The following is a 13,993-nucleotide window of genomic DNA, read 5'->3' as shown; positions in this document are numbered from 1 at the left end:
CAATGCAGGAGAACACTGACTATTATTTTCTAATTTATCCACTTCAACATTTACTTGCCTCTCGCATAACAACGACTAGTTGAATTTACTGGATTTTATTTATGTACTGATTAAAAAGTGAAGTACCAGCAGGTTTTTTTGAACCGTTTGCTGGTGGACGAGAGGTTTAGAGAGTCTGGGCACAACTGGCTTTTCTTTTGCCACCTCACTTCTCCAAACCGTTCACCACCCTTGTTTGAAAAGGCGTTGGGTCTTTTGGCTGCTGCAGGAGCCTGGAAAGGGTTTTGACGGCAGGTGGAGCAGAACTGCATGTTCTTCACCCCTCTGTCACCAGAGCCGGAGCGAAGCATCCCAGAGCTCCAGGGACCTGCTCGGTGGGATTGGAGACCAGGTTCATGTCAAGCGATGCTAAAACCGTTGCGTATTCCCGCAGTGGGAAAGCGTGGGTTTGTGTAAGATACGTAAGGGCATGAGCTGTGCCAAATCTTTTTCTCTGAAATGTAAGGGAAGGTTGCGCCGGCTTCTACGGCGGCGGTACAGCACTAGAAGCCCAGATATTTTGTCCTCATAGAAAATGGTAGTTTTGGGTCTACCGCATCACGGTTTATACTTCTTGTTTCTTGTAAATAATTCTGTGACTACCGCTGGGTCAGGCACTAAAAACCGCCCGTCCCGCGCCGCCTGCCCTGGAGAGCTTGACACGGCCAACGTTTCTTTAAAAGCTCACTTCAGAGTTTTATGTTTCTGAGAAAAGACACTATTCTTAGCTACAGACACATGGAGGAATGCAGGGAAAAGAGATTCCAGATGCGCTGGCTGCGAGGGCCCTCTCCGTGAGTAATGCGGGAGGAGCGAGGGGGATCAGCTGTGCGAATGCCGTTCCTTGCCCTGGGAGCAGTTGTCTCATCCTCACCGGGCCCCCAAAGGCTCGCAGGCTCCCGTCCGTGTCCCCTGTCAAAGCCTGTTGTGGAGTCTCCTCTGGAGATATTCAAGACCTGCCTGGACACATTCCTGTCCAACCTGCTCTGGGTGGCCCTGCTTTGGCGGGGGGTTGGACGAGATGATCTCCAGAGGTCCCTTCCAACCCCACCGCGCTGTGTAACCCTTGTACGTGGTTGCAGGGTGTCAGAGCAACCAGATCTCCCTTGTGCTGGTGCCTGCAAGGGCCAGGGCTGAGCGATGGGGGTCACCGATAGCACTTAGAAATGGAAAGGACCAAGGATGTCACCTCCTGCCAAGGCCAAGGTCGTTTCCGTCCCCTCTCCGGCAGCTTCTCTGCACAGCCATCATGCCGCTGCTTTAATTACCCAGCAATAACAGCGCTTGACCACTGGTATTTTGAGATCATGTTTGTGGCCAGAAAAAAAATGGTTTATGATTGCTTTAGAGAAAGTTCTGCTAGTAATTTAGTAGATATAAAAAATAACGTTCTGCTCTACATAGTAACATACTGGTTGGACCTATGACAGTATGAATATACTTGCCTCAGTGTAAAGAGTAACTTGGGTCTTTCCAAGAAAAAAAGCCACAAAATTGAATTTAAATTCTTCCCGATGCCACTGATAAGTCACAGAAACTGCAACTCCGACCCTGCTGTTTATCTTGGGTGGGAAGAAGGATCTGCTTGTGCCATTAATTGCTGGTCACTCGGCACGTGCAGTATTAATGAGGCTGCTGATCCAGACGCAGCTACGACGAAGCACATAAAGGGCTTAAATGTGCCCTTGGCTGTTGGGTGAGTATTCCTGGAGAGGGTGCATGTCTTGCTCAGTAAAAGATGATGCTCTCGTTGTTCCTTTAAAACTCAGTCAAGTGTAAACAGATGAGTTTCCATAAGAGCAAATGAGGCAAGGTCCAGCAAATTCTGCCGTTTTTGTAGAAGGACGCACGCTCGGTCAATAATCACGTTTTATTGCCATTTATATTTCATCCACATTTTGCATTTTAAAAGCAGATATTGTCCAGCTATAGTTGGACGTGAAAATCCAAGAACGCATCAGGCGTGCTCTTTTATCCTTCTCCAGCAAAGCTGTTTTGCCACACATGCCAAAGGTAATTGTAGAGCCTGTTAAATAGGGAATTTATGACTTGCTGGTGACATCTGATGAACTTGGGTCTCAACACGCCTGCTGGATGAAGTAGCCTTGTTTGGTTTGTGTCTTGCTTACTAAAACAGTTACTTGAAAGAGAGGCATCTTGTTTATGTAGAAAGAGCGTCCGCTCAATTGGAGAAAGAAAAAACACACACCCCCCTCGGTTGTCCTGGAGGATGTCGGCGCTGTCTTCTGGCCATCCTCTGCCCTGCAGACAGGCAGTGTTACTGTCAAAGACGTGGGAGATGTTCGAGGAGTTCTCAAGTCTTTCAAGTGGTCTTTGAAAACACTCCCCTCCCCTCGCCAAACAGAAAATAGAATATAGCGTTATTAAACTCTGGGCCTCAGAAATAAGAAGTTGGTGTGTGTGGGGTGTTGTTGGTTATCCTGACTAACTATGAATTGTGTGGGATGAACACAACTTTGCGTGCAGCCGCGGGAGAGGGCTGAAGATGGTCCTCCCTTAGTCTCGGACGTAGCGGCATACAGCACACGACCGGTCGCTGATGAAACTCCTCGTTTTCTTGCAACAGCGCTGATAGAAGGGGCTATTCAGCAGAACTCACTTCTCCCCTGTGTCTACCCTAGGGCGTGCTGGAGAGCTTTCTGGGCACAGCAGTCACCGGTGCGATATTTTGCCTTTTTGCTGGTCAGCCTCTCACCATTTTGAGCAGCACAGGACCCGTCCTTGTCTTTGAACGGCTCCTCTTCAATTTCAGCAAGTAAGTACAGGGGTGGAGGAGGGAGGAGGGGAGGAATGTCTCACACTAATGAAACACTAGCTAGGGAATGAGATGGCTAGCGGTGGGGAAGGAGGGGATTTAGTGCATGGAATGAAACATCTCTTTGTGGCTCGTTGAGACTGCAGCGCAATCACATCGGGGATTTTCCCAGGCACGCATGTCCCAGGGCACTGCCCGCTGTGGGGGTGCCTATCTCCTTGGGGCTTCTTGGATGTTCTTGGCCAGGTCTGTCCTCCATGAGAAGCTGGCACTAGTTACCATCAGCGTCCTTTTCTTCCCCAGCCCCAGCATGGGCTTCCCTGGCTGCTTCCCATAGGAGCAAAGAAAGGAACCCAACGCTTGGTGATTTCACTAACAAAATCCCGCAGGTCTCAAGGTTACCAAAAATTTGTCCTTAAATTAGTATTCATTTGAAAGAATCGCTGTTAGACCAAGCTGGATGGGGCTTGGAGCAACCTGGTCTAGTGGGAGGTGTCCCTGCCCATGCCAGGGGGTTGGAACAAGATGATCCTTAAGGTCCCTTCCAACCCAAACCATTCCATGATTCTATACTTATAAAAGCAAAAGTGTCTGTGATAGAAACAGCTCTCGATCTCTGTTTGTCCCCAGAATTCCTCGGTGGAGCTTTGCTGCCTCAAATGCTCTTGGGTTTGTTTCTTTTTCCTTTTCCGTGTTTTTTTCCTTTTTTCCGTGTTAACGTTGCTGCAGTGATGATAGCTGACACCCAGAGCTGAAGGCGGCCCCTTTTGTTAGGTGTTCTCATCTACTATTCCCACATCTGCAACCCTGCCAAAATATAATGAGAATCCCTGCAGGAATCGGCGTATTCGTTGGGGATTTTATGCGTAGGACTGAGGGTACTTTGGACGGTGCTTTGCAAGGAGATCATCGTAGGTTATACAGAAAACGCCCCAAATGGCTCGTAGCCCTCCCTTGCCCATCAGGGAGTGTTCGCAGCACCGCAAGTTGTGAAAGACTTTCGTTCCGGTACACAAAACCAAGAGCTTTTGGAGTTTAAGGCGTTACTGGGCTTCCTTTCAAAAGCAGTCGCCTGTGACGTGGAACAGCTCTTTGGCCGTTGGCGGTTATTTTTAGAAAAAGTCTATTGAATTATTAAGCTGAGCGTGGCTGCAGGTCGCAATAAGGCAGGAGACATGGTATATGTTTGGCCGTTTAATTGTATCTCCTTCCTCATTACATGTAATCTCTGCGGGTAGTTACTCAGAAATAATTGAGAGCATGGAATCGTGCCTTTCCTGTGAATACCCCACGTGTCGGAGAAGTCTTTTGAGGCACGGAGCTTCTGCTGAGGCAGACAGTGTGTTTCCATGTGTCCCCGCCTACACAGTGGGCTCTTTTGGACTGAGATGATTTATTTGATGATTTGATTCATTGATGATTAGCTCCCGGGATAATACCTGCGGCAGTGTGAGCCGTGGCTGGGAAATAGCACAGGGCGAGAGGAAACGGGCAGGGTCTGATTATTTTATAATCAGGGTTTGAAGCCCAAATGACTTCACAGAACGCTCCGACTGCAAAAAATGGGCAGAAAAGTAGATTAGCCCAGGGGGGAAAGCTGGAAGCTGCCGACTGGCGAGAGCTCCACAGCAGAGCTAGAGGGGGGCACCTTTCTTTTCTTTCTTTGCCTGGAATAAATGCATAAAATCAGGAATAAACATGCTATAGCTGTTGGCATCTGGCAGGCAGGTCACAGCCCAGGTGCAGCACGCGGAAGGAAGGCAAAAAGCAAGATGGAAAAACACTTTGTATGGATTTGGGAGCGTGAAGGTGGTTATTTTTAACCCGAGGAGGAGGTGGTGGTTATAAAAGCTGTTGTCCTAACGACCTGCCGGAGCAGAAGGGCGTGATTTTTCGAGGGAATCTGTCTCACAAGGAAATTGGAATCAAGCGCTGTGATTTTTCAATAATGCGTTTGTGGTGGTTCGTATTCGCAACACCCTGTTCCCTGCTGGGAGCAAAAATTAGAAAGACTTCCCATCTACCGATTCATTTAAAGTTTGACTCCGTGTGTGTGTGTGTGTGTGTGTGTGTGTGTGTGTGTACCCAGATGTGCATCTGCGTTGTGGGCAGAGTGGGTTGATGCTACAGGACACCCCGCGTCAACTCGGCTCCCAGACAAGGTCTCTCCGATGCCGGTTGTGAAATGAATGCGGGTTTCCGAGCGGGAAGCGAGGCGCTGGGCTCCCCAGGGAAGCAGGACCCCAGCCCTTCTGCCTCCCAGCCACAAAAGCGGGGCTTTTGGGCAAGTTTCCCCTCCAGAAGGAAAATTAATCACGGCAGAAGTACTTAGGGTGTTGTAGCGTGTGTGTGAAATGGCCTGGGCTTTTTCATTCACTCTCTGAGCTTCAGAAGGGCTGCAGGACTTTGAGGGGTAAAATGAAAAAAAAGAACAAAACACAACAACAAAAACTTTAAAACCTTTAGAAGTTCTTCAGTGGTGTGCAGTCAGGATGCCATCTGGGCTTCTGCCAGCCGGTCGGATGGATGGCAGCTCCCGCTCTCTGAGGCGCTGGCTCCGGATGTTTCAGAGAGCTGTCACTGGGGTCTTTTATTATTATTATTATTTTCCTTTCTCTTCTTCTAAATCATCACTTTGTTTCTTCCTTGCTCCTGACCCCTCTTCCAGGTCAGACTCTCAGTGTGAGAAGGCTGCAGCCTTCCCTGAGATGTTTGTCTACGGTGAGGAGAAAGCCTGGCAGAGGCTTGGTTGGAGTGGAGATGCCCGACCATGTCCGAGCCTTCGTGATATCCGACCCTGGCTCCTTACGGAAGCGCGTGACGCTGCCCAGCAGCCAGCCTTTAGCTGGCACCCTGCCTGGTCTGCAGCCTTCTCTCCCCTTTTGCAGTCACGAGGCTGTGGTTCCCCCGGGTCGAGGTGCTCTTTTGTTCTCCGCGGTTTTATACCCTGCAGGAGAAAATGGCCCTCGAGTCCGGCTCTTGGCCAGGATTGCTGCTGGTGGTGGGGCACAGGGGCTTGGGGCACCCCGTTCAAAATTGGACATGGGAGAGATGCAAGGACATTTTTTTTCTGTTATCACCCGAGGTTTGAGGGAGTCCATCTGCAGTGGGGACTTGAGTAAATGGTGGGACCAGCCCGTAGCCGGCTCTGGAGGCATCCTGTTCTGCCAGGTTGCAAGCACCCTACCGAGTGTTTTGTCCCCCTGCGCTCGGAGCTCAGCCCTCTCCAAGGCATGCGCGGTTCTCCGGAGGAGCCGCTGCTGTCCCACGCCTGTCCCCTCGCCGCAGACGGTCCTGGAGGTGTTGGGCTGCAGGGCGATCCAGCAATCTCCTCCTCCTCCTGCCTCAGAGAGGGACTTGAAGGCGCTTTTCTGCTGTTATGTTTTGGAGCTGTGGGTGGTTATCTGGTGTAGCTTGCACTCCTAAGGTGTCTTGAAGGCGGCATGTCTTGAAGGCAGCATGTCTTGAAGACATTGAAGCATCTTGAAGACGTCTTTTGCTGCTTTTTATTTAAAGGCAGGCTCACAGGGAGAGACATTCAGTTTTTCTTACACCGCTTCATGTAGTTGGGGGAAGGAAGGGATAAACTCCTGGGCCCTGTCCCCTCCCCAGAGCTTTCCGATGCTGTTAGAGGCTTTGCTCTGAGACCTGCCGCAGAAACTGCCCTTCCTCCTCTGTCCTTCAACACTGCAGGGATCCTGGCTTCCAGGGAAGATGGGCTGGCCGGGGCTGCTGGCCCCACCACCTCCCGCTCCCTCCCCAGAGCAGGCATTACCTCCCCGGCGGGGATTTATCTGCTCAGGCGTTTGCTTTTCGCCTTTGTTTGGTCCTGAGAGCCTGCCTTTCGACTCCACGCCGTCAGGGCATGGCAGCCTCAAGGGACAAACAGACTTCTCGGGAAGGAACGATGGAGTTCCTCCATTGTTCTCCACAGCCTGCCACATCCTGGCACTGGGGTTCATCATCTTCTGCCACGTATTCCTGGATCTTCTCCTGCTGATGTTTTGGTTTCTGCTGATAGCACAAGGGCTTGAGAGATGGAAATGCAGGCTCCCAGGTGCAAGGCTTGGCAGGAGATTGCTTTTCTGAAGACTTGTAAACCGTGGTTAGGTCTTCAGCTGGTGGAAAGGTGTCAGCATTGAGCTGCTCTTGGTCTGGACAGCTGGATGTTTGGGCCTTTACAGCTCTGTGGGTGTTTGCCAAGGGAGGATTTTTACTGGGAAGCCTAGAAAGAGCTTGAATTCACTGGTAGCATTTATCAGCGGAGGCGTAAGTGAGACCGATCACTTCTGCATGGTTTTCTGCCGCCTCGGCTATTAAACTGCAGACGTTTATGGAGTTGGCTGGCTGAAAACAGAGAGCCTGGCCGTTGGGGATGCTCTCACTGAGTCTAAATGAGCACAGGTCCCAGACCCTGTGCAGTCACCACTTCTCTTGGAGAAGTCACCATCCTGCATGCATTTATCTAACCCTGGTATTTTTTGCCTTCCTGCCACCCCTGTCTCGTTGCAGAGACAACGATTTTGACTACCTGGAGTTTCGTCTCTGGATCGGCCTTTGGTCAGCCTTCCAGTGTCTCATTCTCGTCGCTACCGACGCCAGCTTCCTCGTCAAGTACTTCACCCGCTTCACCGAAGAAGGTTTTTCCTCCCTGATCAGCTTCATCTTCATTTACGATGCTTTCAAGAAGATGATTAAGCTGGCAGATCATTACCCAATCAACTCGGAGTTCAAGGTGGACTATATCACGCATTACTCTTGTGCCTGTGAACCATTAGATCCAGGTAAGAGAATGTTTAATTAGCTCTTCAATTTGCAGATAGGAGATTGCCTTTCCTTTCTTTTTCTGTTGTGCTGCAGTCCCGATAAGAAACAGATAGATTAATCCTTCTTCAGATATCCTATCTTAGCCTTTTTTTGAAGCCGGGGGTGAATTTCGCCCTATGTGGTGACTGGAATGATTTTGTAGCCGACATTCCTGGGAATCCTCCATGTGAGCATCACTACCAGTGGAGAAGCTGTCTCTGTCCCCTCGTCTCCTTGCATCCCCGTGGCTGTTCATGATGGAAGGCATTCTTCTGAGAAGGTTGTGCAGGGACAGAAGTGGTGACCGTGGTCACTGCCACGGTGACCAGGTGACTCGCAGTATCCGCCGTGTCGTTTTGTTAAGTGCGGGAGCTGGATTTATTCAGGGCGTTACGCAAACATGGGTGGTTTTCCACCTCCTGGCTGCCTGTATGAGTGGAAAAGCAGAAACAGTTCCTGGCTGGAGCGGAAGGGAAGCATATGCAGGAGTTCAGCCTATCACTAGAGCGTGGGCTGCAAATAGCCACCATACATATAGATCTGGTGACGCAACCGGGAACAAAAGGTTACAAAACCCAAATACAAAGAGAAGCGCGCTGGCTCGTACCATGAGGGAAGCTGTGGCCGCTCCCAGGATCCCTCAAACAATGGGGAGTGAGTAAGAAACTTGGTTTGCGCTCAAAGCAAACTTCAGGTTATCTGGACATACCTGTCAAACAGGAAAAGCTTCTCGTTGCTGCTGCCCGCCTCTGTGCGAAAGGTGTCGGGAACCGGATCCCTGGGAGCTGGGTGCCCACGTGAGCTATCAAATGTAGGATCTCTGCAAGCGCTTGGATGTCAGCCTGGTTCTGCTTCCATATGAATGGCGGGGTGGTTTCTTTTTTGAGGTAGGACGATGGAGAATGGTCAACGCTGAGTTGAAAGTCTCCACTTCCCATCTAAACGCCTCCGGGACAGACCCGGGGCAAACGTGGTGGTGCAGCTGGGATGTGTAGAGGAAACGGAACCGCGTGGCAGAAGCCCACACGTAAAGATGACCTTATCGTCATCATCTACGAATGATTCATCCTTAGTTTTTCAAGTAGCATTGGATAAACCTTGAGCAGGAGGAGTGACCAGGTAGTACTGGGGCAGGTAACCCTCCAACCCCACCGAGCTCTCCCGCACCGACCTGCCCCAGTCTGCGGCACCTCAGGCACGAAGCGCTCCAGAAGCTGCCAAAGTTGAGGGAGAAGATGTGAAAGAGCAAACTCTCTGGGAACGGAGCAGCTAATGGAGCGATCCCATATTTAAACTCAGTCCAGGACAAGCTCAAAAAGTCATCTGAGGCTTCTGTGCGTAAAGCAGCAGGTGCTGGAGTTACGGTACTGGCAGAGCCAGTGGCACTGGCTGGGTGCCTTTGGCTATTCTCCGCACCGCGGCGTGGCCTTCCACAGTGGATTTGGTGCACGTAAGCACGGAATTTTCCAGTGGGCTGTTAAATAGCTGCTGGCATGTCAGTCCTGACACTGACGGTTCAGCCTTTCGCGGGTCCGAAACACGCCGAAACACGTGTGTGTCTGCATGGCCAGGGCTCTGCATGAGCCCAGGGAGCGTCCCTCGGCAGAAGACAGCACAGATTTAATTCCTGCTCCTTCAATCCGCCGGTTTCCACATCAGCTGCTCGTCACAGCTACAGAGGAGGTTTTTCCTTCTCTTAATTTTTCTCTCTCAACATGCAAGAGTGAACCAGTGGCCGTTTTGGCTCAGGACAAAGGGGAGAAGGAAGATAAGCGAGGAGATCCACACTGACCCCAAAGCAAGCTGCGATCCCAGCGGCATAGCGAATGCCTTGGAAACAAAGCCCCAGAGTGTGGAAGGTCTCGCAGCAGCAGGTTTTGTAAGCAGATGCCAAAGGGAGCATTAGGACATCAGTTAGCCTTTATGCTAATGTTTCCTCCCGGAAAGTCTGGAAGCTTTCTCTCCTGCATGAGGAAATGGAATAAAAATGCCCAGATTGGCAAAAGGGGGTGCCTGGTTCTAGGAAGCGAAGCGTAATGTGGTGGCAGGTGCTTCCTTTCCGGTGGTTTTCCTCTAGTGCAGATGATGCCTGTTGGGGTATTTAAGCAGTGCTTGGTAAGCTGTCGGGGCTTCTGCTGGAGATTTATTTGCTTTTTGCCAAAGTAAGTGGAGGTTATTGGTTATTTTTTTTTGGTCATGCCACAGGGCGAAGGTGACGCCTCTTTCCTCGTGCTCCGCTTCAGGCTTTTTACTGTTGGTTTTAATCTCTGTGCCATTAAGATTTGGCTCCAGAGTTGGTGCATCAGCCCTTAGCTTGCATGGCTCAGGAGCAGCGTCTCACCAGCCCCACCACACTTGCCACAGGATGGTAAAATAACGCCTTTGAGGGCCCCGGAGATGGTGGGAGGGCTGGAGCCCCTCTGCTGTGAGGACAGGCTGAGAGAGCTGGGGGGGTTCAGCCTGGAGAAGAGAAGGCTCCGGGGAGACCTTCCAGCCCCTTCCAGTCTCTCAAGGGGCTCCAGGAAAGCTGGGGATGGACTCTGGAGCAGGGAGGGGAGCCTTAGGATGAGGGGGAATGGCTTTAAACTGGAAAAGGGGAGATTTTGATAAAAGATTAGGAAGAAATTCTTGGCTATGGGGGCGGTGGGACAGTGGCCCAGGTTGCCCAGAGAAGCTGTGGCTGCCCCATCCCTGGAGGAGTTCAAGGCCAGGTTGGACGGGGCTTGGAGCGACCTGGGCTGGTGGGAGGTGTCCCTGCCCAGGGCAGGGGGTGGCACTGGGTGGGCTTTAAGGTCCCTTCCCACCCAAACCATCCTGTGATTCTGTGGTCCCACCAACGCAGGGAAGACGCCGGCAGCAAAATCTGCAATAATGCTTTGAGGCACATCAAAATCCAAGTCATGGATCTTACTCGTCAAGGGCTGGGGGAAGATTGCCTACATCTATAGATGTCCCACTGCTTATTTAGACTGTGGTGTCATTTCAGTAGCAGAGAAGACAAATGCACTTAGTCTTTCTCCAGCTAAACAAATGTGAGCTATGCGATACTTTAATACGACTTAAATATTCTCGTCAGACATGAGAGTACGTGCAAAAGCTAAATAAAACATGAGGACGTAGTTGACAAGCCTATTTTCAGGAGGGATTGCATTTCTAAATGAAATTTCAAATAAATGATTTATAATCTCGCGAAAACAAAAGGAGCGCATGTATCGTTGTCACAGTGAATGCTGCCCCTCTTTTCAAACAAATTATCCCCATCCTGCTGATTTCAATTGCGCTTCGTCTTTTTCTATTAGCTCAAAAAATGTGTTTTGTGCTGGATTCTGAAATGCATTTTGCTTTTCTGGATAGCTTTGGGGTTGTGCATTAATTTTAAACTAATACTTAGGAGTGTTCTGTGGATATTTTTTTTAATCCAGAAATTGTTAGAAAAATATCGCAAAACCGTGAAATATTATATTGTCTGTCTTGTTTTCTATATTTTTTTTACAATGAACTTCAAAAAAACCCCACTTAGGTTTGAATTATGTTTCACTTCACCTTTTCTTTCCGATTTTTTTCAGGGATTGATGACTGCTGCTTTTGAGTCAGTCTGGAACAGTACTTTTGACTCGCATTGCAGTTTGATGGAGCTAACAAGGGATTTAATAGTTGAAATTTCCTTTCCTTCTTTGCATCACGCTTCACGGTATTCCTTTTTCTGCCCTCTCTTTGCAGTTAATAGCTCGTTGTTTAACGGGACAATGGTGCCGTCAGCCGATGAGCCCTTCTATTCCTCTGCGGAGGCGGTGAGTGCCCTTTGGGAGGACGGGGATTATCTGATCTGGGAAGGCTGTACGTGCCGCGCGTTTCTGCTGGACCCTGCCAGCGGATCAGGAATTGGTCGCAGGGAGAAAACCCTCCCGCGGACACTGTGAAAACGTGACACTGCCCCTTTTGGCACCCTCACTTGATGCTCCAAGGTTTTCTCGTAGTCCTGTGTACGGAATGCTGTTGTGCACAATTTGATAATAGCCACCACTTTCATGCGGGTCTGATCTGTGTGTGTTGGCAGGATGCACGTGGTTCTCCTGGGGGATTAGTCGGATCCTTGCGTCCAGGGCTGCAATGGTAGGAGGGTTCTGGCCACCTCATCCTTTGGAACGTCCCCTTTCCATACAGTTCTTGGATTTTTCTGTAGCTGACCCTGACTTTTCCACATTTCACTTATTTGGAGGATGAAGAGAAAGAAATGGAGCTTGACAGGGCCAGATGTGTTTGTGTTTGATGCAGGGGAAGTGAGTTGAGACACAGAATGACAGCTTTCTGCTGAAGAACGCAGACCCTGCCTGTCTGTGTTTCTTTTCATGTGGTGGCCACTCTTGTGTGGCATCAAGTGTCCCAGCGGGCAGGGAATGGTTTCTGAGCTGGGCACCATCTGCAGGCACTAGGAGCCCGAGACACAAACCTGAAGGCCAAGAGCGTTGCCCGAGGGGGTCAGTTACAGGGTGAAGAAATAGCAACGAGGTCTCCCGATGGCCAGGCTGCACCTCGTGTGCCCATTACTGCTCCTTGGCCACCTCCGTTGGCTGGCTGCGGTCCCTGAGCATCTGAGGTGGCTGCTTCTGGAAGGGCTGGAGATGAGGAACGGCCGGAGATGAGAGCCACCTTCTTCTGCAGAAAATAATGCCTGGGGAAGTGCTGAGCAGCCCCCAGCTCCGAATCAGCCCAACCATCAGGAGAAGAGTGCCTGTTGCCTCTTCTGTTCCATTAACAAGAAGGAGTCTTCTCGGGTTTTGTGGGTTTAGCATTTGATGGTTGGTCTTGGGAGAAGGGAGGCATGCCTACGAGGAAGGCGAAGAACTGAGGGAGGCCTCAGCCTGTCCTTGCTTCCCAGGTAATATCATCCTATGTCCAGGTTAAAATCCGTTCTACCTGCGCACAAGCACAGGGGTTTTTAGCCTCCTGCTCCATCCCTCTCTTTTCCTCCCAGTATTTTTCCTGATGTTCAGTCCCCGTTCCTATCCTGGCACAAGCGCAGCGTTATGGAAATGTTCTTTCTCTTTCCTGCAGTACAACACCACCATTGACTGGTCATCTCTGACAACAAAGGAGTGCTTGAAATACGGAGGACGACTTGTGGGCAACAACTGTGGCTACGTCCCTGACATCACCCTCATGTCTTTCATCCTCTTCTTTGGCACTTACACCTGCTCCATGGCCCTGAAGAAATTCAAGACCAGTCGCTACTTTCCAACCACTGTAAGTATCTCCTTTCACCCCAGCAGTCTGGTTTTTTTACTCTTTCGGAGTGCAAAGATCAGCCTTCCCTTTGGTATCACTGTCGCCCGCAGAGGGAGAAACGCTTTGCAGGGAAGCCAGGTTGATTTGGTTGAGGTAAAAACATGGTTAACCAAGGCGTGTCCGGGATTGCTTCGCTGTCACTCTCTCGACGTTTCTGGAGGGCATGAGTAAGCAGCAGAAGAGCCAAAATGAGCCATGATCTGTCGTGGGGAAGTGGCAGTGATTTTCAGGGTGCTGACCACAAGACTTCCAAGCCGAGATACGCAACGATGTAGTTTATCAGCCTTAAGAAATCGGAAGAGTCCTTCAGGCCGTTTTCAGTGTAGGATACACAGCTTAATGTGATGTACTGCCTCTGGGGCAGGATGCGGGGACGTTCTAACAGAGATCAAACGACCAAAAGGGGCTATTAATCGTTAGGGCAGAAATTTCCCTGCTTATAGCCAGAGTATTTGGGGAGGATAAAAGAAGCCCTTCACTTTGTCACTGAGTAAAAGTGGGTAAGCCAGCTGTCCATGTAGGACAGGAGAACAGATGCGTCTTTGATGTTACCAAGTAGCGTTTGAAATACTTAGGAATCAGTGCAAAAATGTTGAACTCGACTACGGTCCGTGCCCGGCCTGCCTGTTATGGTAGGGACCTAAAGCAGAAACTCCCTTTCTTCTCTGAGGGTCAGATGCAAAATAAGGATGAGCTGAAAAACCTCTGCATGGATTTAAACAAGGTTTTTCTCAGTTTACACGCACCTCTCAGGTGCATCTGCTTCTTTTGTCTCCCCAGCTAAAGTTACCACAACATGCGCATGAGCTGGTGGTTTCCATATGTACCAAAGCCCTGTTTCCCTCTGAGACCTGACCCCCCGCCCTGTTTTTGGCATCTTGACACGCGGGGATTTACCCTGCATGGATGTTTACTCTTCTGCTGTGTTACAAACCTCTATTATTTTTAATAAAAAAGAAACAAATTCCATCCGGGCTGGAATGTGGCTCAATTTATCTGTAACCGTGTGAGCCCAGGAAGCCTGGAAGGAACAACAGCTCTACAAGACCCCACAGATACAGACAAGCACAGTGGGTCCTGCCCGGT

At 50.1% G+C, this 13,993-nt stretch overlaps 1 protein-coding gene across 15 annotated transcripts in view; it reads left to right on the top strand.

Moving 5' to 3' along the window:
* Positions 1 to 13,993, top strand: part of SLC4A4 (solute carrier family 4 member 4) — a 215,152-nt gene that overhangs the window by 176,532 nt on the left and 24,627 nt on the right. For all 15 annotated transcript variants that reach the window (XM_054202257.1, XM_054202265.1, XM_054202259.1 and 12 more), the window contains 4 exons: positions 2,682 to 2,815; positions 7,328 to 7,599; positions 11,342 to 11,412; positions 12,677 to 12,865. In XM_054202257.1, the coding sequence (XP_054058232.1) occupies positions 2,682 to 2,815; positions 7,328 to 7,599; positions 11,342 to 11,412; positions 12,677 to 12,865 (666 nt within the window). The remainder of the gene's footprint in view (positions 1 to 2,681; positions 2,816 to 7,327; positions 7,600 to 11,341; positions 11,413 to 12,676; positions 12,866 to 13,993) is intronic.

The sequence above is a fragment of the Rissa tridactyla genome, chromosome 5, assembly GCF_028500815.1.
Source record: "Rissa tridactyla isolate bRisTri1 chromosome 5, bRisTri1.patW.cur.20221130, whole genome shotgun sequence".
Lineage (NCBI taxonomy): Eukaryota > Metazoa > Chordata > Aves > Charadriiformes > Laridae > Rissa > Rissa tridactyla.
This window is presented reverse-complemented; position numbering and strand designations above follow the sequence as displayed.